Source organism: Lissotriton vulgaris, chromosome 3_2 (assembly GCF_964263255.1).
Source record: "Lissotriton vulgaris chromosome 3_2, aLisVul1.2, whole genome shotgun sequence".
Lineage (NCBI taxonomy): Eukaryota > Metazoa > Chordata > Amphibia > Caudata > Salamandridae > Lissotriton > Lissotriton vulgaris.
Window position 1 is genome coordinate 198,479,594 of NC_141690.1, and position 25,828 is coordinate 198,505,421.

Genomic DNA, 25,828 nt, shown 5'->3' on the forward strand with positions numbered 1-25,828 from the left:
ATGGTTTGGCTGGATTTTGCTAGTTAGTTGAGGTCGTTGGGATTGAGGGTTGAAATTGATGTAGGAGATCTTACTGTGGAAGTAGTTCAAGAGGGTTTCTTAGAGTCCTTGGGATGGGTGAATGGTGTTCTCTATGGCTCTCGGGTGGGAGAATTCTTTGATTACTGAAGACTGGTGGAAGACTGGGTGAAGTGATCAGGCTTCTAGTAGCAACAAAGCAGAGGAGACAAAAGCAACAATCCACGACTTTTAAAACAATATTCTTACACTTTATTTGGTTAATGATTAGACCAAGCATTGTCAAGAATCAGTCTAAATACACAAGGTGTCTCAACCACACTCTCTCCTAATATTACCTTCAGTAAAAGCGTGAACAATAAACAGAACAGTTTAACAATTCCAAACAAAAAAAGAAGGTAACTGACCGTGAACGAGACAATTCCCACTTCGGATCAGCCGGTAGCTCCAGCTCGGACACGTTGGCCAACATCGGCCCATCGCTTGAGGACAGGCGAGTGATCCGCACCAGAGGGGTGTTGGAATTCATTGAAGAGTTGGACTCCAGTGAAACCTGCTTGAATTGAGCAAACACAAACTGTTATTGCCTACTATTGAAACCAAGGTACATAATAAAATAAGCACTGGTTAAGTCAATACTTCTGGCCTTGGCTACCAACCTTTTGGCTTTGTCAATGCTTGCTCTGTTATGTTATTTGTTTGGTAAAACAATATAGATGGAGGTGCCGTCGGGCCCTCACCAAAATAAAAACAAATTGGTTAAAAGCAACAATATTTTTTTGTCTAGAAAAAACAAAAACACAGTAGACAGTGGCATTGAAGGGAACCAATGTGCATGTGGATGTGTTTCAAGTGAAAGAGCAGATTGCCATCACTTACAGTGAAATTAGAAAACCCACTGCCCTATGCTGTAGTGAGTAGAAAAAAAAAGGGAAAATACAGAAAGACATATCAATAAAAGAAAAGGGCAGACTGAAAGCCCTTATCATTAAGTATAACGTATGTGAAATGTTACTAAATATCAAACTTTCTTGGCTATTGCCTGGCCTAAAAACTGTCAAAGAAAACCACCCCAGAGACGTTACCACAAAAGCCATTTTACATGTCTAGGGCTACATTCAATAAGAATGGCAAAGACGTTCTACTCTGCAGGGGAAGCGGTGTTGGATCCTGGACCAAAGGACACATGGAGGCACAGGAGAAGCATCTAAAGGGCTATGAACTACTCATTTACTTGCTGCAATTCCCAGTCCGAGAGCATCTCAAGTGGTCTACTCCCCAGCTTTTTTTTGGGCTGGGACATAAATGAAGTGGGTGTAGCAGCAACAGGAAACAGATTTAAGAGAAGGTTAATTCTCATGGCTATCTCTCTCGGAGGAGTGCACTACAGGCATGGATGGTTAAGTTTAGATTGAAGGAATGAGATGATCTAAAAGGACTATCCAAGTTGAGTGTTTGTGAATGGAGGAGATGGGCTTTGAAGAGTAGTATGGGCCGAGACAAACATTTCTACACCACATGTTGAAAAGATTAAAGATATCCTTGGTCTAAGAAAGATAGAATTATGTTTGCTATAACATTCAGAGAATCAGCATAAAAAAATGTCAACTTGGCATAGTACATTTGCCTTTACAAACAAGGATGTCTCTTGCGGGTCCAGTTCAAGGGACCAGTGAGGTCACAAAAGCCATCATACAACGCCACTGAATAGAATTTCTGGCTGCCAAATTATGGGCACAATTTAGATCGTTAAAAGAATTTTGCAGATCTCCGAGACAGATTTATTCCGGCTCAGCGATCCAGACAGCTTGGAGTGGCACGATGTGGACTAAAACAGTAAGTAAATCAGTGCACAGCTACCAGAGATCCATTCCACTTTAGGTGATAGACAGACGGGCAGAGCAGGGCCGACAACAGAGGAACATAAGCACACATTATCCACAGTTCTATTAATGAATACAAGTAAACAAAGCACATGGATGCATTCTCCCAAACAATGACTCCTCTAACACGCAAACTTTCCCGCCAGTGGAAAGGCAGCATGAAGGGCCTGCAGATAGGTTTGTGCCCTGGTTTGGTTTCACACTGCACATATGTAACTACTGTTACTAACGTTTAACTATTTCACAGTCATTCAGCAACTCTGTAAGTGGCATCAACGCCAAGTGAGACGCCGTTGTTAGACCCTCACGCTGGGTTATCAATGCAAGACTAAAAGTTTATGAGTAGCAAAAAAACTTTTCAAAACGGAAAGGTAAATTGTGTTTGAAAGAATAACGTCTGTACATGCGCCTTAATTGAGATAAATACATTTTGAGAAGAACTATCAACTCGATGCCAACTCTGCAGTAGAAGGGGGGGGGGTGATGGAATAAACTCTCCTCTCCCCACTTGGAGTGCGGAGTTCCAGAAAAGCTCCTCCAACTGCTGCATGGAGGAGGGTTTTTCTCGTGGGCGGCTCGCCAATGTTAAATTGTTGAGCATTGAGCGCTAGAAGGTCTCCCAGCGAGATTTCTCAATGTGGGCTGGTGCAGCAGGTCATTACCGTTTGAGCTGAGAAAGCATTCGAGAAGAAAATCCACGCGAGCGGCAGAAAGAAGCAGTGTCCCCTGGCACGCCGATTTTACAGTTCAGAACAAGCTCCCAGCGTTAAAAATTAGAGCGAGCAGCGCGACCTGCCAAATTCCGCTGCTCGCTGAATTTTTATGCAACTCCGCCAGTACCACCCTCTCCTGCTCTGCAGCAGGCCTTTGTCAAGAGTTCCACATAATTATGGCACAAGAAACCAGCTGCACATCTTTACAGGCACTTTCTTGGCTTCAATGGTGTCAAGAAAAATCTTTGACTAATGAATGTCTGATTCCAAAGTTAAGTCAAGAGACTTCCTCCTGCAAAAACTGATAAATAATCACAAATGTTTTTTCCATGTAGGAGGTGAATTAGGTAGGATGTCATCACAATTTAAGCATAATGAAGCTGCGACATTGAAATAGATGCTAGAAGAAAAAAAATGACCATTGCAAAAATGCCCTTCAATACAGAACTTGATCTATGCCTAAACCTGTACAGGTGTAAATTTCTTGAGCCTGGTGTGTTGCACAACTAATCCAAGGATTTGGCTTAATCACAGAATTAACTCAATAGCAGAGAAAAGTTCGGACAAAAGCTACAGAAAGGGAGAAGACAGGCAGAGGGTAGGAACCTTGTATCTACTTTCTGTTACCTGTCTCTTGAGGGGGAACTTGGAGACTTTGTGCACAGTGGCGGTGTTCATGGTCTTGGAGGGCATCTTCATCTTGTACGTAAAGATGATGATCACTACCAGTATAACAACGGCAACGCAACCTGCAGCGACACAACCTGCAGCAAAAAGAATGCCGACAGAGGCATCGACATCTGGGACTGGCTCTGCTGTAGATTAAAGTCATTGAAAAAATAATAAGCTTCTTTCCTAACATTACCAGCACAATAAAACATAAAACAGTGTCTAAACCAGAAGTGATTTTTGTTTTCTGTCAGCATCATTATGCTGCTTTTTAAAAGACTAACAACTTTCTAACTAATAACGTTAATAGGCTAAAAACAAAAGTGAGATTTACAGAAGACTGTTCTGAGATCTTGGCAAATAAAAAACACAGTCTGGACGTATCCGCCATTCATAACGGCATGCAGAGGGTTCCAGACAGGTCAGACACACACACATGTAGACCAAGAAAAACTAGCACTCGGCATTGTACTCCAGCGCGAGAGAGACACACACACACACACACACACACACACACACACGCACACACGCACACACGCACGCACGCACGCACGCGCACACGCACACGCACACGCACACGCACACACACACACACACACACACACACACACTCATTCCATACAGTAGCACAATGGAAGAGATTGTACTGCTTGATTCCATGATTTCATCCTTGGTGACAATAAAGGAGAATTCAAAAGAAATCCATTTGTCAAAATGATTACAGTGGGAATGTATATCAATGAAATGTAACAACAGCATTTTGATATTAGACCGCGACACCAAAATATTAGTGCAGCCAAACGAAAAAGGTTGCAAAGCTGTTGTCAAATCAGTCACCTTATTTACTTAACTGCTAGGCTTTTATACAAAGAATTAATTCAAATGACGACTACTTTTTTTGTTGTTTCTAAGGTTAGAGCTACAAAATATTGGCGTTCGCAGTACTAAGCAATCAAGAAGCAGCCAGTCGTGTAAAAAATGCCACCTTGGATGGGAACAATTATAAGTTTATATTTTAGGCAGCAATCCAGCACTGTTGCTCTACTTAAAAACACCCAGGTGAGCACACCACACACATACAAATAAGGTTTGTGTACAAGTCACTGGTATAAATCCCTGACTGAAATAAACATTTGAAACAGGAATCAAACAACAATAAATGTATTTCTAAAAAATAAAACATGAATTCAGAAATGCCAGCCAGTGATGGTTTAATTAATATTTTTTTTAGAATTTTTAACTTCGAGCCTTCCATTTCTGACTCAATAGTGAAGACTTCAGGCTGTCGGAGAACTTGTGGCACTGGACTATGGACAAAAAGAATGAAGATGGACTCCCAGCCATGGGAGAGCTGTGCTACTGTTGGGCAGAGATGGACTGGCCATTGGGGAACAGAGGCACAGAGCAGTGATCCAGCTTGCAAAGGCTGCATCATAGTAAGCCACAAGTTAGTTGTGGTGTCAAGTTGGTGGTGCCCAGGGCAATTACCACTAAGCCAGACTGGTCGGATGTCCCACTGATAGCCGGTTCTGCTAGCAGAAAAAGTAATAAAAGGGCAAACAACGGGTATAGGCAGACACCGGGAAGTTGCCTAAAATTGTGTTTCTCCAATTACGTCCCCATCACCCCTCTGCTGTTGAGATGACATCTTGCAGGAATCATTATGCTGGCACAACAGTTCAACTGGATGAGCTTCTGTTGCGTAAATGTATGTCCTACTGAGCCAGAAGTTCCAACTGCATGTATCCGAGTCAGGGCACCAATTATTCCCATGCTAAAGCAACTTTGTTGGAAACCAGCGGCTTCTCAAACAGCTTGTGTTGCAACTAATCAGCTGCATAGACGCCTGAAAATGACTTCCAGGGTAGAATGCCTGGGGCAAGCGGGACACACAAAACAATCAGCATGGCATTTCTGAATTCCATTTCAGCGCACCACTGAAGGGCGATAAAAGCGAAGGTGCCAGTATCAAAGAAATACCTGGTGGCAGCACCGTGAGCCAAGCAGAATGATGGGAATAGCCAATAGAGTTCCCAGCGAGACAAGTATACTCCCCAGCATCCTCAAAAGTTACATTTCGCAAGAACAGAATTTCTAGCTCCTTATCCGAGGTATTAACACCTGCCGTCTAGAAAAGAAAAACAAACACACATACAGAAAGGCGGAAATGGAGGACAAGCAAGATTCCCAGCAAAGACACCGAAGGCACATCTGCAAATCAAGGGTCACTGTGGCCCGGCCACAGTGCATTTTTTATGTAGATATTTCTGCAACCTGCAAAGGAAACAAGCTAAAGTACCCATCACCAGACCTTTTACTCTGTCCCACTACGGAAGCATGCACATGGAAGAGGCAAAATGGAAGACGCTCCCACAAAGCTATGACGGAACGGCAGGTAGAGGAATGTGGAGAGAAAATTCAGAAAACAAGTGCTAAAAGTGCCATTAAAATTAGAAAGAGCAGAAAGCTAAAAGGGGTTACATGAACCAAAAATAAAATTGGTAATTGCACAAATAGTTGGCTGTGTTGGTTACCAACTACAGGATGTCACAGCAAATGGATTTTTTTAGCAGTGTCTTCTAAAAATGGTGGTCCCTAATTCCTGATTTAATTTAATAAATTAAAGTTTACTTTTTTTAAGATTAGAAATACAACCACCGCCATTAATCCATTTAGACCAGAATCCAAACAAGTGCCGTCGCCTTGAGACTACAATGTTTTCTCCAGCCCCAGATAAACTGAGATGTTATCAGTTGTGCCAACGACTTGTTTTTAAAAGAAGGGCGGGGTGGGGCTGCTGCCAGCTGCTTCTAATGTAGAATTGTGCATTACTTTCATGGCGACAATGCAATTTTATAACTGTTAGTGAAGAAAGTAGCACTGCTGAAAAAATTTGATCAAATGTGTTTGAGACAATACAAATTAGTGTTCTTTAGCGCTGTATGTTGCACCATTCATGTAAAATAAAAAATATTATTTAAAAATCCATCTGAAGTTTCATTAAAAGCCTAGATTCTTAAAGGAACCTGGAGTGTGTTTTTCAGGCCTGATGACATCACAGCGTAGCAGGATAGAAAGAGAAGAGAAGCAAGCAGACCTTGTCACAGTCATACGATTGGGGGAGGTCTTCCATTGCAAAGCACAGAGGAGAAGCACCCAGGGACAGCAGGACAGGTCCTCCGAGAGGTGGGGGGCTGGACAGGTGCACAGCCCTTGCGAGTGCGTGTGCCCCAGGACAGAGTCGAGCGCTTTACCTGCTGTTGGTCTGTGAAGGTTGAGCCAATAGGGGATTTCAGCTGTGCCTACGAAATTTTTGGCTCTACACAGATATTCGCCTTCGTCTTTCTCTGTCACATTTAACAGTGTTAGCTTAACATCGGCTTCAGCGTTTTTACTGATTGAGGTCTGCGGGACAGAAACCTGAACTTCAGTACAGCCAAATAACACTTGCACCGCTACCCACTCCTTGTATTGAACACACACATTCTGTCCCAGCTCAGGCTGATCCCACACATTGGTTTATGTCCCACCAGCAGCGCCTGCGTCATCAAGTTCTGCCATTAACTACAGAGCTGCAGATATGGGAAGGATGTGCAGTGTTAAGGCCAGCTCAGGGAGCCTGGCTCTTCCAACGCCTGTAAATGGGCACAAGGCAGAAGCAGGGAACACCACAGACTGCGGTGGACTTTTGTTCTTCTACAGGAGGCTGGGATTCAGTGTTCTGCTCCTGGACAACTAGGTCAGGCGAGGGATGTGCTGGGCGGTCACTCTAAGCATCAATAGAAGGCCTGGGGGTATACCTCCACTAACAATTCAGTTTAGAGTGCAAACCTCGCCTGGTGTAAACAATCATTCTAGCACGTCCATACGCACCTAGGCATCAAGTTTTACTTAGGTGATCATCAAACCCATACCCCTCTTTTATTCTCTCTGGTAACCTTCTGGAGTCCCCGAAATAGACTCTCTCAGAACCACACGGCACACTTCTGTACTACAGTTGTCATTCTATGTGGGGAGCCACTCTCTCTGGGCGCACAGTGATTGCTCTAGTAACTTCACAACCTGGTCTGTTAGCACAACTTTTCAGTGACTTCCAATTATTACAACCCTGACCCTCACAGAACCCCCAACACTAAAAGGTAGGCTGAGAGGCTGTTCATTGCAGTCATAGTCATACTGTATATGCAAGTAACAGACTTAAGACAGGCTCACTGCATGGAAAGAGAATGTGGGAGGCTGGGGAAGGGTATACACCTGTTACAACGCATTTGTTACAACGCACTACTGTTACAACGCGACTTTTACAACGCATACCATTACAACGCATTGCGCTGGGGGGCGCTCTAGGATAGGGAATAAGTATAATTTACTATCCAACACCTTCCCTAGGGTCCACGGGGACTGGAGTTAGAATAGTAAATTATACTTACCACTATCCAGCACCTCAAAGCGCTATGCGTTGTAATGAATATGCTACTTACCAGTATGCATCTGTTCTTGGCATGTAGGGCTGCTAACATTCATATCTTTGCATTAGATCGCCACCTAGTGTTGGGTCCGGATGATCGCACATTGTTGTCCTGGAAGAGTCTTCGAAGTATCCTGAGATGGGTGGCTCCTCCCCTGGACTACAGTGCGCATGGGCATCGGCTCCATCCCCAGATTGTTTTTAGCCATTGTGGCAGAGGATGGAGTGGCAAGTGTAAAGGATGTCCATGCTAGTGATTAAATACAATAGTATATCTGCAGCTGCGACAGGCACCGGGGAGGAGGGTGGGCGATATGAATGTTAGCAGCCCTACATGCCAAGAACAGATGCATACTGGTAAGTAGCATATTCAGTTCGAGGCATGTGGGCTGCTAAATTCATATCTTTGCATAGAATACATAGCAGTCCCTCCATCAGCGGCGGTTGCCCGTGCCAGCTGCAGAAACCTGAAAAAGTGTCTTGAGAACAGCCTGCCCTACAGCCGCTTGCTGTTTGGAATGTACATCAACACAGTAGTGTTTTGTAAAGGTATGTGGTGTAACCCACGTGGCTGCTCTGCAAATATCCTCTAGAGGAATGTTTCCCAGGAAAGCCATGGATGCCCCCAACTTGCGTGTGGAATGTGCCTTTGGGGGTATTGTTAAAGTGCGCTTGGCTTTATGATAACAGATTTGGATGCACTTAACAATCCATCTGGCTATTCCTGCTTTGGAAATTGGGTTGCCTTTGTGTTGTGGTGAGAAGGCAACAAAGAGTTGTTTTGTCTTCCTAAAGTGTTGTGTCCTGTCTATGTAGTACATCAATGCCCTCCGTACGTCCAAGGTATGGAGCATCCTTTCCGCCACTGTTTGTGGGTTCTGGAAGAATGCAGGCAAATCGATAGTTTGGTTGAGATGAAAATGTGACACCACCTTTGGGAGGAATTTGGGGTTAGTACGTAGTACCACCCTATTTGGATGAATCTGGATGAAAGGCTCTTGTATCGTGAGTGCTTGCAACTCACTTACGCGTCTTAGTGACGTAATGGCAATTAGGAAAGCAACTTTCCACGTTAGGAATTGCAGTTCGCACGAGTGCATTGGCTCAAACGGTGGTCCCATCAGCCTGGTGAGGACCACATTGAGGTTCCACACGGGAGCTGGCGGTGTTCTTGGGGGAATGACTCGTTTCAGTCCTTCAAGAAACGCTTTAATGGCAGGCACCCTGAAGACTGAGAGATGCTGCCTATTTTGAAGGTAAGCTGCGATGGCGGATAGATGTATCCGAATAGAAGTGTACGCTAGTTTGCACTTGTAAAGGTGTAACAGATAGCAAATGATGTTAGGGATAGATGCATCAAGCGGGTTTATGTCATTGTCTGCACAGTAAATGACAAAACGCTTCCACTTTGCGGCATAGCATGCTCTGGTTGACGGCTTCCTTGCCTCCTTGATGATGTTCATGCATTCAGGAGGTAGCTTCAGGTATCCAAACTCTAAGACTTCAGGAGCCAGATCGCTAGGTTGAGCTGTTGCGGATCTGGATGCTGAATTTCTCCATGGTTCTGCGTCAGAAGTCTGGGCGTGAGGCGCAGTCTTTGATGCGGGACCACTGAGAGCTCGAGGAACGTGGTGTACCATGCCTGGCGCGCCCACGTTGGAGCAACTAGGATGAGTGTCATGGAGTGTTGCCGTAGTTTCCTCGCCACCAGTGGTATCAGGGGTGTCGGGGGAAAAGCGTAAGCAAATTTGCCTGACCAGTTCATCCATATCGCATTGCCCTGCGATTGGGGGTGTGGGAACCTGGCGGCGAAGCTTTGGCATTTTGCGTTCTCCCTTGTGGCGAACAGGTCTATGTCTGGACGCCCCCACCTTTGGAAGTACGGCTGGAGTACTGATGGATGTATCTCCCACTCGTGCATTTGATGACTGTATCTGCTGAGCAGATCCGCCATCTGATTGTCCTTCCCCGGGAGGTGTTCTGCCATGAGGAAGATGTTCCTCTGAATGGCCCACTTCCACATGCCCTGAGCCAGGTGAGACAGCTGTGGTGAGTGGGTGCCTCCCTGTTTTTGGATGTAGTACATCGCGGTCATGTTGTCCGTCCGGACTAACACCACCTTGTTGCACAGATGTACAATGAAGGACTTGAGCGCCATGAAGATCGCCATCAGTTCTAGATAGTTGATGTGCATCTTCTGTTGCTGCGTCGTCCATAGTCCCTGCACTGTGTAAGTTAGCAGGTGTGCTCCCCATCCCTGGAGAGATGCGTCCGTTGTCAGGATAACCTGTGGCACTGGCTCCTGGAACAGTCGGCCCTTGCAAAGGTTGTGTGGAGTCCACCAATGCAGAGAGTTGTATGCCCGACTGGTAACCAACACTAGGTCTGTTAATTGTCCCTGAGCCTGTGTCCACTGATTTGCTAAGCACTCCTGGAGCGGGCGCATATGCAACCGTGCGTGAGGGACTATGAAGATGCAGGAGGCCATCATGCCTATCAACTGCATGAACACTCTTGCTGGAAGTGAGTGTCCCGGTCTGAACTTCTGGATTAAAGACTGTATGCCGTCTATCCTGACCTGGTTTGGTTGTGCCGAGGCCGTCAGGGTATTGATTGTCGCACCCAGAAACTGCCGGACGTGTGCCGGCTGAAGGTGTGACTTCGGGTAATTCAACGAGAAACCCAGGTCGTGAAGGAGGTGAATGGTAGTCGACATGTCCGCGGCGCACTGCTGTTCCGATCTGGCTTGAACGAGCCAGTCGTCGAGGTAGGGGTAGACATGGATGTTCTGCCTCCTGAGGTGCGCTGCTACAGTCGCCAGACACTTGGTAAAGACCCTTGGGGCAGTTGTGACTCCGAAGGGTAGGACTTTGAACTGATAATGCGTGCCCTGGATAGTGAACCTGAGGTACTTCCTGTGGGACGGATGTAACGGAATGTGGAAATAAGCATCCTTGAGATCCAAGGTTGCTAAGAAGTCTCCTTTGTTTAACATAGGAAGAATCTGTTGCAGTGTAAGCATGTGGAAATGCTCTGACAGTATGTACAGATTGAGGGGACGGAGATCCAGAATTGGCCGTAGAGATCCATCCTTCTTTGGAATGAGGGAGTACAGGGAATAAACCCCTGTGCCTTCTTCCCCCACTGGCACGAGCTCGATTGCCCCTTTTTGCAGCATTACCAACACTTCTTGCTGCAATAAGTGCAAGTGCTCTGCTGACATAGGTCTTTGCCTTGGTGGAATGTTGGGTGGAGTGGACTTTAACTCTAGACAATAACCGTACTGGATAAGCTGTCGCACCCACCTGTCTGTGGTGATGTTGGTCCAGACGGGCAGGAACTGCTGTATTCTCCCCCCGACAGGTGTTAAATGGTCGGGGGGCAGTGACAGAGAGTCACTGGTTGCTTGGGGCAGAGGAGCGTGAATTGTTGCCTCCTTTGCCACGTCCTTTGTTGCTGTTTCCCCTGTAGCCCCTCTTGTTCTGTTTGGGGTACGAGGACTGTGCTCCACCTCTAGGGAACTGCGACTGTTGACCCATCTGTCCTCTGGTGACTCCACGGGCACCTGAGCGACGAAAATTATTGCCCCGAAACTGCTGAGATTGTAGGGCCCCCATCGATTTAGCAGTTTCAGTGTCCTTTTTAATCTTTTCCAGGGTGGTGTCAACATCTGGACCAAACAGTCTATCCGGATTGACTGGTTGATTAAGTATGGTTGTTTGGATGTCAGGTTTGAAGCCCGATATGCGGAGCCAAGCCTGTCTTCTGAGCATGACACTGGTGTTAACGGCCCTAGCGGCTGTGTCCGCGACATCAAGTGCGCACTTTATGGCCGCGTTGGAGATCAGTTGTCCCTCTTGTATAAGCAGTTTGGTGCCCTCTTGAAACTGCGGAGGCAGGTGTTCTACAATCTGCTCTAGTGTGTCGTAATGTGAACGATCATAACGTGCCAGTAGTGCCTGTGTATTTGCAATACGCCAGAAATTGGCAGCCTGTGCAGCCACTCTTTTGCCCCCTGCCTCTAGCACTTTGGACTCCTTATCCGGGGGAGGAGCTTCACCCGTTGTTTGGGAGTTGGCCCTCTTGCGTGCGTTTGCTACCACCAAGGAGTCAAGCGGCAACTGTCCTCGAATGTATGCAGGGTCTGCAGGCGCTGGTCTGTACTTTTTTTCAATACGTGGGTTGACCACCCTCGCCCTGGTAGGCTCTTTAAAGATGTCCGCAGCGTGCTTGAGGACCCCTTTGAGCATAGGCAGTGTCTTTACATTTCTTTCCGAAACTGAAAATGTGTCGAATAGAAAGTCTTCCTCAACTGGGTCAGCATGCATGTCCACATCATGATTAGCAGCTGCCCTCTCAATTAGTGCATGAAAACCTGCAGAATCCTCCGTAGGGGATGCACGTGTACTGAAGGACTGTGGCTCTTGCCCCACATCTTGGTTGCCTTGGTCCCCAATGCCATAATAAGAATCTGGCTGTGCATCAGGTTCATTTACTGGGAACGTGTATTGTTCATCGTCACCATAGTCCCCACTGTCAGAGTGGTCTGGAGACGGTGTTGGGCTCCTTCCCTGAGGAGGTAGAATAGGTTCCATGAGGACCGGGGCGTCCTGTGGAAACTTCTTCTTCTTTAGAGGAATGACGTAGGATTCCACCGGCTGCGAAGTGATCTTTCTCTTGTAAAGGGTCAACTTCCCCGTGTCCGCATCTATAACACACTCCGAATCCTCTTCGGGGTCGATCACCTGACCTGAAGATGTCCCCGCCGTAGAAGAATCCGACTTCTTTGGCGTCGATTTAGAGGAAAAAGCCTTTGGCACCACCTTTGGAGGTAGAAGGAAGAGGAGCTTGCTTGCCGACTTGTCCGGGACATCTGCCGCCTTCTGCGTCGATGGCGTTGGCGTCGACGAGGAAAGAACCTTGTCCTTAATTCTTTGTAGCGAAGCCGCCACGAGAGATGCGTCGGTGACCGATGACTTTGGCACCGACGGAGTGGACTTGCCCTCGGATGCGACGTTCCGGAGGTCTTTTAGAGGGATGGACGGCGCCGACCCCGAGTCCTTGGAGCGATGCGCCGATGTCCCCTTTGGAGCCGGTGCTGTGTCGGTTGCTTTAGCAGGCTTCGCCGGCGCCGGCGCGCTTGTCTTGTGCGTGCCACTTTTCTTAGAGGATTTCTCCTCTGGCGCCGATTTCGACCCTGTGGAATCGCCGTGTTTCTTCGACTTCTGCGGACCGGAGGTCGACGGAGTCGATGAGGCCGTCGTCTTACTTGTTTTCGCCGTTGCGACCGCCATCTTAGGGACGTTCGAGTCCTTCACTTTCGGTTTCGGTTTCGGGTCGGCCATTTTAGGTGTAGTCGAGACCGATGCTTTCAGTTTCGGTTTCGAAACCCTAGGCGCAGCAAGTATGTCCGTGGCCGGGCCGACAGGCGGGGCCGTGGCTTGCGCTACAGGGTCTTGGGTAAGGCCGACAGGCGATCCCGCGACCCCCTCGTGATGGTCTTCAACTTCGGGGCATAGCTCGTCCTCTGAGCTATCTTCCTCGGCCCCATAAACCATGGCGTCGTCCCCTACCTCGTCGACGTATTCAAGGCCCTGACCCACGACTCCGTCGTCGTCATATTCCGGATCGGCCTCGACCTCCGTCTCAGGCGGGGAGATTTGAAGATGATGGCTCTGGTCCTCTTCTTCTTGGTCGCCGAAGATGTTATCTGGATCCGGGGCCGCTTGCTTGGCCCCAAGGCGCACCGCACGCCGAATCATGAGAGTCTTCTTCGACCTGAACTTCGCACAGGCCCGGCAACTTCCTTCGTCATGGTCTGGCGAAAGGCATTTATTACACACCGGGTGTACGTCTATATGTGGGTATTTGGACCCACAGAGCGGACAGAGTTTAAACGGACTCCGCTCCATGTTGGGAACTTAGTGTCGAGTCGCGATGAGAAGGCCTCGACGTCCGAAGAGTTGTAAGAAACTCCGGTGATTCCGGCTCCGGGAGACGGAAGAAACTCGAGACCGTACGCAAACAATACCGACGTGAAGAACCCAAAGCCTTTTGGCCGTGAAAAATGATGTTTATTCGGTTCCGACGGAGAGACGTCGAGACCGCATCCGAACCCAATGGCGGAAAAAAACAATCTGGGGATGGAGCCGATGCCCATGCGCACTGTAGTCCAGGGGAGGAGCCACCCATCTCAGGATACTTCGAAGACTCTTCCAGGACAACAATGTGCGATCATCCGGACCCAACACTAGGTGGCGATCTAATGCAAAGATATGAATTTAGCAGCCCACATGCCTCGAACTGGTATGCGTTGTAATGGTCGCGTTGTAACGGTAGGTAGTTGTAATGGTATGCGTTGTAACATGGTACATCCCTGGGGAAGGACTGTTCACACAGGGGCTAGTATTTTTTCCAACCCATTTTGAATGCATATTGCTTTCTCCTTCAGCTACATTTGAATACATCATGGTGGGTGAAGGGGAGTACAGCAGTGTAGCTTTCAGAGTCTTGCTTTAAAGAGATTTTCTTCTCTATGGTTTACATTCCACCCTCCATCCCGAATCTTCCCAAACTAACCAAAGACATCAGAGTAGATGGACTGACCTTAAGCACAGTGACATATGGGTTCCCATCAGGTCCAAACTTGCTGCCATTAACTTCCACGTGTTTCAGCCACTGGATATGCGGCTGGGCATCGCTGTATACCTTGCAATGGAACTCCACATCGCTCCCTACCACCACAGTCTTGTTGGAAGGCAATCCCGCTTGGAGGATGGGCCGGTGTGGAGACCGTTCTAAAACACAATAATTGGGCACAGTCTTTGAGTTGCTTTGACAGTCATCAGAAAATGATGTGACCAAAGGCCATTACAGCATACAAAGCAAAAACACATGGTACTGCTGCTTTTTTTTGTCTAAACTTAGGAGCGCACAACTTCTGGACACTTGAAGCACACACGCTCCATCGAAACTGTCACTCTTGTGGTTAACCAGTGAACATGTTTCCATGCCCCAGGGCTTCGGCACAATACAAATTATAAGTATAGCTGTGCTCGCAAGAGTTCTATAAGTTAATTATTTTGAAAAAGCAAAAAGTAAACAAACTAATGAATAAAAACTTACCAAGGACATCAAGCGTGTATGTGTGTCGGATGGTGCCGTACTTATTTGCCACCACACACGTGTAATTTCCCCGATCTGATGGGACTACACTCTCCATCACCAAACTCCACTGCTGGTGTCTTAGCTAAGGGGACCAAAAGTACAGACCCGTTAATAACACAAAGAAAACAGAAACAACAAAAATAATTCAAATCATGTCTTTGCTACATTCTGATCTGAGAGACACAGGCAATGCACGTAATAGCCATATTTAGAACGAATCCTCCATTGTAGTACCGCGATTGACTGCTCAATCTCCATCATATGCTTTTACCCATAAAGTCTACCTCTGAATTCTCAACCGCAAAGAAACGATTGTTGTGGGGCAGAGTCATTTGCATAGGGGTGGAGGAAGTGACAGTGCACACAACTGAACTAGCCGCATGACCTTGCAGGCAGGAGCCAAGCTAAATAGGCAGAGGACATGGCTGCAAGAACAAGGATCTATGGCACGAGGGGTCTGAAGAATTATCAGTGGGTTAGGGGTAGGGCAGAGGGTGAGAAATAGGGTCTTGTGACCAAACCCACAGGTGAGGTTTAAGGATGGAGATGCGAGACTTCAATGAGCTTAGAAATGCTAAAGCACACAACGAGGGGGTTGAGGAACAGACCAAGTTATTGCTGCATTTACTGAGAAAAGAGACTCAAGGTGGTCACAACATTGACTGAGGACTATAAAGCCTAGATGGAGTGGCTTAAGCATTGACAAAGACCATGGTTGGAGAATAACACTGAGCTCTTTCATGCAGCAGTTATGTCGCCTTGGCTTTGCACCCGAGTAGCAAATATCAGATGCACGCTCAGATAAAAATGTTCTGGGCGTGAGAACACCACAATACACGATTAGCACTGCACAAGATTTGACAACTACGCGTGACTTGGATTTGTTCATTTTTTGCCATTCTTGGCTTTCTGCAAAGACTAGCACCCACAGTCACATTCCCAAACCCAGTGAGAGCGTGCGCCTTAAGGCATGTGAGTTAAGACAGCGGTCTGGGAAGAGATAATCCTCACATATTTCTTCTCTTTTCAGGGTCACTTAATGTACCCATGCTTACAATATTATAGATTCCAGCAAGGATTTGGACACCACCATGCTTTGTGAAATTTCATGTGATATGTCATAATGAATTCCACGGAAACGAGAGCAAAGGATAAGCGCCCATTAGCTGCACTTGAAGAGTTTAAGCTTTCTATGCCTTAAAAAAAAAACTCTCCACCTCTCACCATTGCACAAATAGACAAACTTGTGAAGACTCTCTTTTCACACCCTTCGCATGAAAAGAGGCTGTAAAAGGAGGCATGTAAAGCTCAACTTCTCCACCCCAGCTCCTGTATTTGATTTGACATGTTCACCACGTACTGAGTAAGAAAGTGTACAACCTGGAAAGAAGGAGGTCTCACTTTAGAAAATAAAGTGAGCTCCTAAACCATACTGATCCAATTAGCCAGCCCGAAAAGATGATCAATAAATAAAGCAGGTTTACCATCAACCGTTTGTGATCAAGGTAAGAAACTTGATGCAGAGCTGGACGCGGAGTACTCCTCAGCAAGCTCTGTGAATGCTAATAATCAGCTTTTTATATTGTGCTTACAGCCGTGGGATTGCCCAATTCTAGTTGCTCTTAAATGAGTCAGACAGAGGCAGAGGGTCACAGTTATTTTCTTTCAATAATGTTATTGCTGATAATATAAGTTGGCTGTATCAACTGGCAGTTAGGGTGATTTGGTGAGGCTCACACTTTTTGTGTGATGACAGTTCAGTATTGGAATAAGAGTGTTTGCGTAAGCTAAACCCCTTTGTACATCAGCCATTGGATCTTCTGTTCACTGTTGATAAATCCACCACCAATCCACATCTTCCAAAGAAGGCTTTCCCATTCCTTTCAGGTGCAACTGGGGTCATAGGTCAGAAAGTGCCAGGAAAAGACTTGTGGTGACGCTCCAATAGAAGATCCGTGGATATGGGCATGCCCCAGTCCCTGTGTGCAGTCACCTCCTGATCGACAAAATGGCGGCTCGGAGAAGAGCACGCTTGTGTGCGTGTGTGTGTGAGAGACAGGCCTACCCAATACAGAAACAAGTTATCCTTTACTCAGAAGAAGTTATCCTTCAGTTGAAGGGCTTAGGTTGTCACCAGCATGTGCAACACTCCTCACACGGAAGTATCGTGAAACAAGGATTGCACTACACGCAAAGCAGTGAATGCTTGTGAAGTGACGAAGCTGCATGATCAATGAATTGCAGCACTAGGTCATGCTGATATGCAGCATTTGAAGCTTTAATTCAATCTTACTGTGCATAAACATCTCAATAAAATATATTTCAACATGAAAAGAAATTAAAAAAGGGATTGCCGATTGCTTATTGGTTTACCAGAAGGCATCACAAATGCCACAACCCGTTTGCTGCCCCAAGGGCCATTCATGTTCCACAAAATGAACACAACAGTAGTGTGCCACCTCAAAACAAGTCGATTGTTGCGGTGTTGAACCTTTCACGTTCTGCCTAGGACGGGTGCAAATCTTTTCTTGAGACTGGAACATACTGAATCGCTGACTACCCGTGAGACTCATCTCGTGTATTCCAATAATCCAGAAGAGATTATAGACTGTGCGAACGCTGAAAACGGTGATGGCGCAACAGCAGGCCTTAATTATATGCGCATATGTGTCTCCCAGGGAATGCAAAGCTCTGATCCCTTTTAAGCACTAAGAAGGGGGAAAAAACCTTCGTAATGTCTGTCACCTTGGTACCAACCACGGAAAGTGGCAGGCTCATCCGACCAGAGGTCAGTAATTAGCAAGCAAAGAATGTTAATGACTTGGCTGCCTTTTCAGAAGGGTGGCTTTCACCATTGAACATGGAGTGAGGACACAAGTCCCTTTCTTTGTAATGATAATTGGCTGTGCTGCGGTGAGCACCTTCTGCTGGGCCTCCCAAGACAATCTGCCTCTTCTCGACACTGCAACTCTGAAAAGGCGTTAGGTTTGTGTTTCTTTACAGTGGCCGCACAGCTGAGATCTACACTCTCTAGTCTAGGCTATGAGAAACTGGAGTCTAAACACATCACCCAAACATGCAAGTACCCTGTTGTCTACGAGACACAAGAAAATTAATTTAGACTTCCGCTGTGGTTATGTTTATTGGAGAAATCAGAGGAATGTCATCTTTTATCCCTAAAAACCTCATGGCTAGGAAGTTTAAGAGAAAAATAAATGTACAATTGCACGCGTTTGTCAGCAATTATAGTCCTTATGTCCGCCCACTATACAATGCACTTTATATTTTGTGTTAGGTTTACCCATCCCAGCAGCATCAATCACCTGGGTACCTTGCTATGTACATTACTCTGGTTATAAAGGTTACTCTACTCCATCTCGCATTTAATATATACATACAATTTATGCTGGTTGTTTAAATTCATATAAGAACACCTAAACAATGTTTGGGGAAGAAGGATGCTTTTTTTAGTTTCCTTTTTTGCTCGTTCCACTTACTGCTTCGTGATGTACAGGCGCGCCTGAGGTACAGCTAATGTGTGTTTTGCCCCTATTGGCACACAGCCCAGGGCTTTTGCAAGGTGTGGATCAAGATGATGTTGGTTTGGAGGTTGGTTTTATTTGGTCTCAATTCTTATTCTCTAGTCAAAATCTAGGTTTGAGGAATACAAACATTTCTGGTATCACAGTCCCGGAGGTCCTTTGAATGCCCCGCATTCGAAGGACCGCAAAACCGGAAAGGTTTGCCTCATCTAGCCTATTCCAACCCCAACCACTCCATATTTACACCTACTTATTCTACTACTGAAGCATATACATATTTTGCGTACTGGCAGGAAGTCACCAGTAGGTAGTTATACTTAGGACCTATTTTCCATAAACTATGCGTTTTCTGCTTTGCTAATAACTTTGGAGTACTAGTTTTGAAAATTCCGTGAAGATTGGTCAAACAGTGCCAATCCCTTTAGCTGCTGTCTAGAAAGTTTTGGCGTAATTCATCAAGTGGGGACTGAGAAAAAAATCACAAGCCTTACATGTTTGGGTTCCGTTAATACACAAAATGCAGTGGTATAGACATGGAGGGACCACAATTTCACAAACTGACAAAGCTCATGTTTGGGTGCTTTTATTGCATGATATGCAGTGGTTTAAAAATCCAATTTCACAGAGAACTCTGGAAAATAGTTCAATAGAGCCAGTGGTTAGTTGCTCTTTTAAGAAAAGAGGTGTTTTTCCCAGCTAACTACCCCAGAATAAACAGGTTATGTTCAAAACATACATAATGACTAATATGTGAGATATGATCCTTTGCTGACTTCTCGGGTTTCCTTCTGCCTCATGGTTTTTGTCATTAGAATTTCTCAGTGCAAAATTAAGGGTATTTCTTTGAGATATATATATATTGCTGCAACACGTTCGTTTTTTAGCGAAAGTAGACGGCACTCCAAGTTGCTTTTCCAAAAGTGATTTTATTGGCAGACCCCCTGCTCCCTCGACAGACACTGACGAAGCCGTATAGGTGAAACGCGTCTGTCGAGGGGGCAGGGGGTCTACCAATAAAATCACCTTTGGAAAAGCAACTTGGAGTGCCGTCTATTTTCGCTAAAAAACGAACGTGTTCCAGCAATTGATCGCGGCTCACCACTGCAAGACGGAGCACCCGGGACGTAGGAGGAGCGACGGCGGTGACGGAAGTGTTTGGAAAGATATATATATATATATATATATATCAAAGAAATACCCTTTTAGGCATAGAGTGACGCATACATTATGCAAAAAAGAAACAGAGAACTCTGGGTAGTTCTCAAGTTTAGGTGGAAAGCAGCTCCTGTATAGAGCACTCTCAGCACGAGTGACACTGAAGTCTTTAAGCATAGTTTTAGCACAGTACCATCCACGCCGAGATAGAAAGAAACAAAGTCTTTTACCATTTCTACAGCAAAGTCTTTAAGCATAGGACAAACGCAGTGCTGTCCATGCTGAGCTGTAAAATGACAAAAGCCATAATAATGTGCCTGGAGTGGTAAATGACTTTTGTCATTTTACAGAAGACATTTGAGGTGAGCATATCTAGAGTGTCGCTGGCGTCGAGAGTGCTTTAACCAGGAGCTGCTTTCCACCTAAACTTGAGAACTACCCAGAGTTCTCTGCTTCTTTTTGCAGATATATTTATATATATGTGTGTGTGTGAAAAAAGTCAAGTCCGATCGGACTTGACTTTGTTTCATATACACATACCCACACACATACACACACACACTTGAGAAGTGGGAAACAAAGATAACACATACATCTACATCAAATACCAAGCAAGATGATGCTGCCATAAAGAATTCCACACAGTATTTCTTCAACTTGGTTTGTCTGGGCAATAGCCTTTTCCTTTCCCATCCTGCTACATAGCAAGTACCAACTCGAACCATGTAGTACTCCCAGGTCACAAGACCACATTGGCAACATTTCTTTCTACTTCAACCTTTGCCAAGACTAAAATCTGGAATTAAAATATCATAAAGACCAAACAAATGAAAACAATAACTTTTTAACTAAGATCAGTATATATACGTCCATCCATACGTTCTTGAACCTATTCAACCACCTATCCTTCTACTCATCATAAATGTAGCCACTACTCATCCTGTTAAGCACCAATACATCTCCTTATAAATCCATCTATTCGCTAACCTAAAAAAAAAAGCCTATCCCTGCTCCGAATTCGTGTGCACTCAACCCACCCACAGATCATATCTACCAAGTCAAACACTCATCTTTACTGTTCTTTATTTTCACAATTAATGTACACATTTATACACTTTCCCTGGCCTTCCCTCGTGCACTCACCTAATCAAAGTATTGGCAACACGAAGTTGCAAGTACCTTTAGAAACGACACCTGAAATTACACCTGCTGGCTAAAGAAGTCCTCCATTTTGAATAATTAAGAGAAATCACATTTAGTAACAAGCTGTTAGAGCCCACGAAAAGCAGAAACCAATATGAGTGAGAAAAACATCTTTAAAAGGTCGCTCATCAGCATTAAGTCACTTATATAACTATATATATAATATATACAAAAACGTGTTCGAAGCAACTACACTGCTGGTAAATCCGCAACCATAACAGCTAAGATGGTGGAAAAGGAATCATGTAAGCAAAACTTACCTTTATGCCCCCAATCCGATGCTCGCCTTTGAACTCCTTGCCGTTTTTCAGCCAGATGATGGATGGCATTGGCTTTCCTACAGCTGGGCATCGGAAGCGCACCGTATTGGCTGCCGGCACTGCGAGCAGTTTCTTCTCCATCCATTCTAGTCGAGTGAATTGTGGTGCACCTAAAGAGAAACATGTTTTCAGTGTTGATATGGATCTGGCCTTTAGTCAGGCTTGGAGTATTAAAGATTGGCTTTTTTTTTTTTTAGCTTTTGCTTTCACTAAATACATTTTATGTTTGCATTGGTACGGTGTGTGAATGTAAAAATATATATTGCAAATTAGCTGTGGAGCACTAGAAAATCATTTAAGTGTACGTCGAGTGTGATTTTCCATATATGCATGAGATTTTACATTAGGTCACACAGATTTCCAATGTGATTAAGCGATTTGCCCAGCGTCAAAATTGTGGCTCAAGTGCCAGCGGCGGGCCTCGAACCCAGGTCTCCACTTTCCAAAGTTAACAACTGAGCCACTCCACCCAATCATCAATACAGGTACAAGCCTTCGGTTCTCAAAAGTGAACACGATAGGAAGCAGGATAATTCAGAAAAGGAAACAACGATTTTGAGTTGACCAAAGCCAGGCTGCATCTATTGATGAACAGTAAACCCGGGCAACTGCATCAAGCCCTTGCCATGGAGCTGTATATGCATAGGCGCCTACGAAGCTCCTCAGATAAGATGTCAGAGCAGGGTTGGAATATTTCTATGGACGAAGATACACAGATTTATAATTATTCACGCTTAATAATAATTATACAACAGTATATTCACAGAAAGGGTGACGGAGAACAAAAACCTGCAACTACTAGTGCACACAAATGCAGACAGACACAAGTGCACCCACCCCAGCAGCAGGCACTTCATCATCTGCACTGCTTAAACTGCAAGGAAGCCATGTAAACAACTGTTCCACCGGGAGGTCAATTCAAAACAGAACTTAATTTCAAAAGGACATAACTCAAAAGGAAAGCGGCCATGGGAATGGTTCAATGTGCACCGCCAGGAGTGGAAGGTTACAGCTAGTGGACCATTGCACTTTTCATACCTGCTCTGAGTTTAAAATATTTCTTGAGCGCGCGTACACCGAGCGGTTTCATGGCGCTGTGAGGTACTACAATTCCTGAGGGAAGAAAACGGGGTCACCTAAGGGTATTTAAGAAGGGAAGGCTTGGGCGAAGAGAAAGGTTTTGAGTGCCTTGCGAAAGAGTGAGTACTGGGTGCAAGATCTCAGATGGGCAGGGAGGGAATTCCAAAATGTAGGAGCGATTGTAGAAAATTTGGAACCGCCCCATTTTTTCCTTCTAAAACAGGGAACCGCGAGCAATTGTTGGGTAGATGAGCGTAGCTCCCTGGAAGGGACATAGGAATGAATTTCGGAAGTGATATAAGCAGGGGCTGACCCAGACCGGGTATTGAAAATGATGCAGCCCAGCTTAAACAGGGCTCGTTCGTGTATAGGGAGCCAGTGTAGGGACTTGAGGAGGGGCGTGACATGGTGTGATTTGGGTAGGTTGAAAACCAGGCGGGCCGCCTGGTTCTGGAGCAGCTGAAGACGTCGCATGCTGTACGCAGGCATGCCACAGTACAGGGCATTACCATAGTCCAGGCGGGAAGTAACCATCGCCAGGACTATGAGTTTGAGTGCGGAGGGGGAAAAGAACCGAGAGACTTTACGGATGGTTCGAAGGGAGAGAAACGATGAGGAAACGACAGAACTGACTTGGGAATGAAGAGAAAGTCGGTCATTGAGTTTGAATCCAAGAGTTTTTACAGAGGAAGATGGGGTGGGGGGGGGGACGTAGGGAGGGGGGCCAAAAGAGAGAAGACCAAGGACTGGAGCAACCGAAACATTGCAAGCCGAGCACCGCACTGCACAGATGCTTCTTTCAGTGCTTGCAGCACTAACTAGCCGGTCAACGAAGCTAGTGAAGCTTTTTTGTGCGGCTAGTTATTGCTACAAGCACTGAAAGAAGCATCTGTTTGTCTAGAACCCAAATGTGACCCTTTTCTCATATATGGGTTCAGTGCTATTGCACTGTCATGGAAAGGTGCGCTTCCAACTAAGTGAAATAGCAGTCAGCTCATGGCGCTCACATTGGGGGCCTAAATAGTTGTGTCGGTTTGTCGAGGGAGGGGCTATTTTAGGGGTCCTGAATGGGGCAGAAGAAGCAGAGATGGAAATAAACACAGCAGTTGCATGGCGTTGAACCTTTATACCGGTATATGTACAGATCACATAACAGGCACATTTGTAGAGCACGTGGTCACTCCCAAGGAGGTTGTCCAGAATCACAGGATATTACGCCGAAGTCGGTACTCGAACCTGGCCCCCAGTTACAATGTTGTTAGCGCCCCCCCCCCCCAACAAAATGACTCAAAGATTCAAATAAAGTACTCTATGGCCGTTGGGGACGAACAACGTAAGCATCGCTGGTTCATTCACGCAACACTGAGAAAAAATAAAAGAGGAACGAGGCGGTCACCAGCGTTGACACTACACTCGTACGGTACATATACCGAGAGGACGAGGGGAGATTAGCGCCTCTGGGGCCCACGGTGAAAGGGCCCGTCAATCCCCGCCCAGCACGAGGGCCCAGCTCGGCAGACAGAGGCCCTGGCACCGGGCGCTTTCAAAGGCTCCCCACGGGGCCGCTGCCAGCCCGGGCTCCGGGCAAAACAAACACAGCTTTCGGAGGCGAGCTTCTGCAACACTGCAAGAACCGCCGCCAAGCTATGAATTACCAGCCGGCTTCAATTAAAGAAATGCATTGGCACTGCATTTGGGGTGGAACTTTCTAGCGATAAGTGGCACAGATCTAGCAGTGCTTGGCGCGCGCACACCGCTACAGTGTATGGACTCCGCTTACGGGGGTCTTCTAAAGTTATAATCGTGCACACGCAGGGTGCGGCCAGGGGTCCCACACACAGTGGGCTTTACAGTCACGGTTTTCACAGTACTTCATCCCACTTAAAAAAATGTGTGTTTTTTACTTTGTTTTTAGCTACAGACCTGATTCGAATCCGTAACTAAAAGTAAAAGTACAAAATAAAAAAACCGCGGCCACTGCATTTTGAAGATGCGCACATGCGTAATCGCGCATGCCTTTTATTTAGCAATGCTGCATACTATAGAGGATAAACACCGTTAGCAAAGCCAATAGGTCACATGCCGGCTTTACAAATACATGTTTAGAGAGGGCCGATGTATCTACAAAGAGGCAGATTTCCATGTGTTCCAGCGCTGGATTAACTAACTGCCCTGGCAGAACGCAATTTCGATAGCACCCCTGATACGGGTTGCAAAACTGCCATTCAGTTCCCCTCACTGCCTCGATTTCTGTTCTCTATGTTGGTTACCGCTGTCACTTACGTCACGGCGATGGAACAGTATAGTCCTCTTTCTAGGTTTGTAGAAAGTCCCGGTTTGGGGGTTTTAAAATTCCGGTCACCCTAGCACAACAGGCCTGGTATCAGGAAGGACTATCCGGCAAGCAGAGCTGACATACCTAACTTGCATAATAGCTTTTCAATTGTCTTTTTGCAGACAGCCCAGAGGAACTACATGTCTGGGATTGTGCTTGAGTAAGCGTCTGCGAGGCAGCGTGCAGGGAGGTGCGAGTCTGTGTGGGTGTGAGAAAACTGGGGGTGCCTCAGGGCCCTCTGTGGCAATGCTCTATGTCCGTGCTACCGTATGCGTACACCAGTGTGCACCCACGTGCTCGCAGTACTGGTTTGTGTTGAGATTTGCTGTTTTATTCTGTATTGAAATGTGTGGGGGGGGGGGGGGGGGTGGATTTCGGGGGGGAAGTGTTGATAGGTTAAAAAACACAGATGACATTTTTTTTTAAACTGAAAACCAATACTCATTCGCCAACCTCCTCCCCAGTCATGTCCTTACCACTCGGACTCCCCCATGCACCCTCTTTGAGGCCTGTTGTACAAACATGTGAAGAACAAAACAAACGCCTGCATTGCTTAACATCGGTCTCATTCTCACAAAAAGAAAACCATGTCCTAAACACAGGAACACGTTGTAGACAGTTTATTGTGTTAGAACCTTGTAGATGTAGACCCCACTGGCAGCGTCCTCCTTTGCAAATCCTTGAGGCCACTAAAAAGGCATTCCTAAGCTGCTCTACTGCGCCCCAAATCCACTTCTAAAATGAAAATCATGACTTGAATGGGACCCACTGGGAGGAATGTGCTGCCAGAATGTTTATCTTACTTAGCAAAGAGTTAATCTTACACGGCAGATGTTAATGGTGTGGGATTTACCCTTTCTTTCAGCTTCCTGTAGGGGGCAGTGTTTGATAGCGGCTGCTTTCAAGTGATATGAACCTTTACCCACAACAGCACTGTGGAACGAAGGCCAAAAATAACGAACGAGAAAATGTGTCCCTTATCCGCAAATCCAGCTTGGAAAAATAGTAATAACTAAACGTTAGCCGACAGCCCTCGTCCCAGTCATTACTAATGAGAAGATCCCACCTCCATGAGACGCGAAACAAGACATTCTGAAAAGAAAGAAAGCCCACTCATTGAGAGCAACAAGGGATTGGTTACCTTCTCACCATCCTCCAGTTTTTTTTCTGTCTCATTCTGAGAAGAGAACTTTAGGATTAAAAACGCAGGTCCTATCTAGGTTTGGGCCAGATTGTGCATTTCTCTTTTTCCAATACCTCTCTCTTTGCCGGTCT

The 25,828-nt window shown here is 46.0% G+C and overlaps 1 protein-coding gene across 11 annotated transcripts in view; it reads right to left on the reverse strand.

Moving 5' to 3' along the window:
- The window catches only part of FGFR3 (fibroblast growth factor receptor 3), a 129,348-nt gene that overhangs the window by 37,190 nt on the left and 66,330 nt on the right, over positions 1-25,828 (reverse strand). For 3 of the 11 annotated variants that reach the window (XM_086964221.1, XM_086964215.1, XM_086964223.1), the window contains 6 exons: positions 21,079-21,248; positions 14,877-15,000; positions 14,358-14,548; positions 6,538-6,688; positions 3,242-3,426; positions 426-574 (listed from right to left, as the gene is read on the reverse strand). In XM_086964221.1, the coding sequence (XP_086820347.1) occupies positions 426-574; positions 3,242-3,426; positions 6,538-6,688; positions 14,358-14,548; positions 14,877-15,000; positions 21,079-21,248 (970 nt within the window). Of the gene's footprint in view, positions 1-425; positions 575-3,241; positions 3,430-5,263; positions 5,412-6,537; positions 6,689-14,357; positions 14,549-14,876; positions 15,001-21,078; positions 21,249-25,828 lie in introns of all 11 variants that reach the window. The other 8 variants (XM_086964212.1, XM_086964219.1, XM_086964222.1 and 5 more) reach the window with 5 other exon arrangements.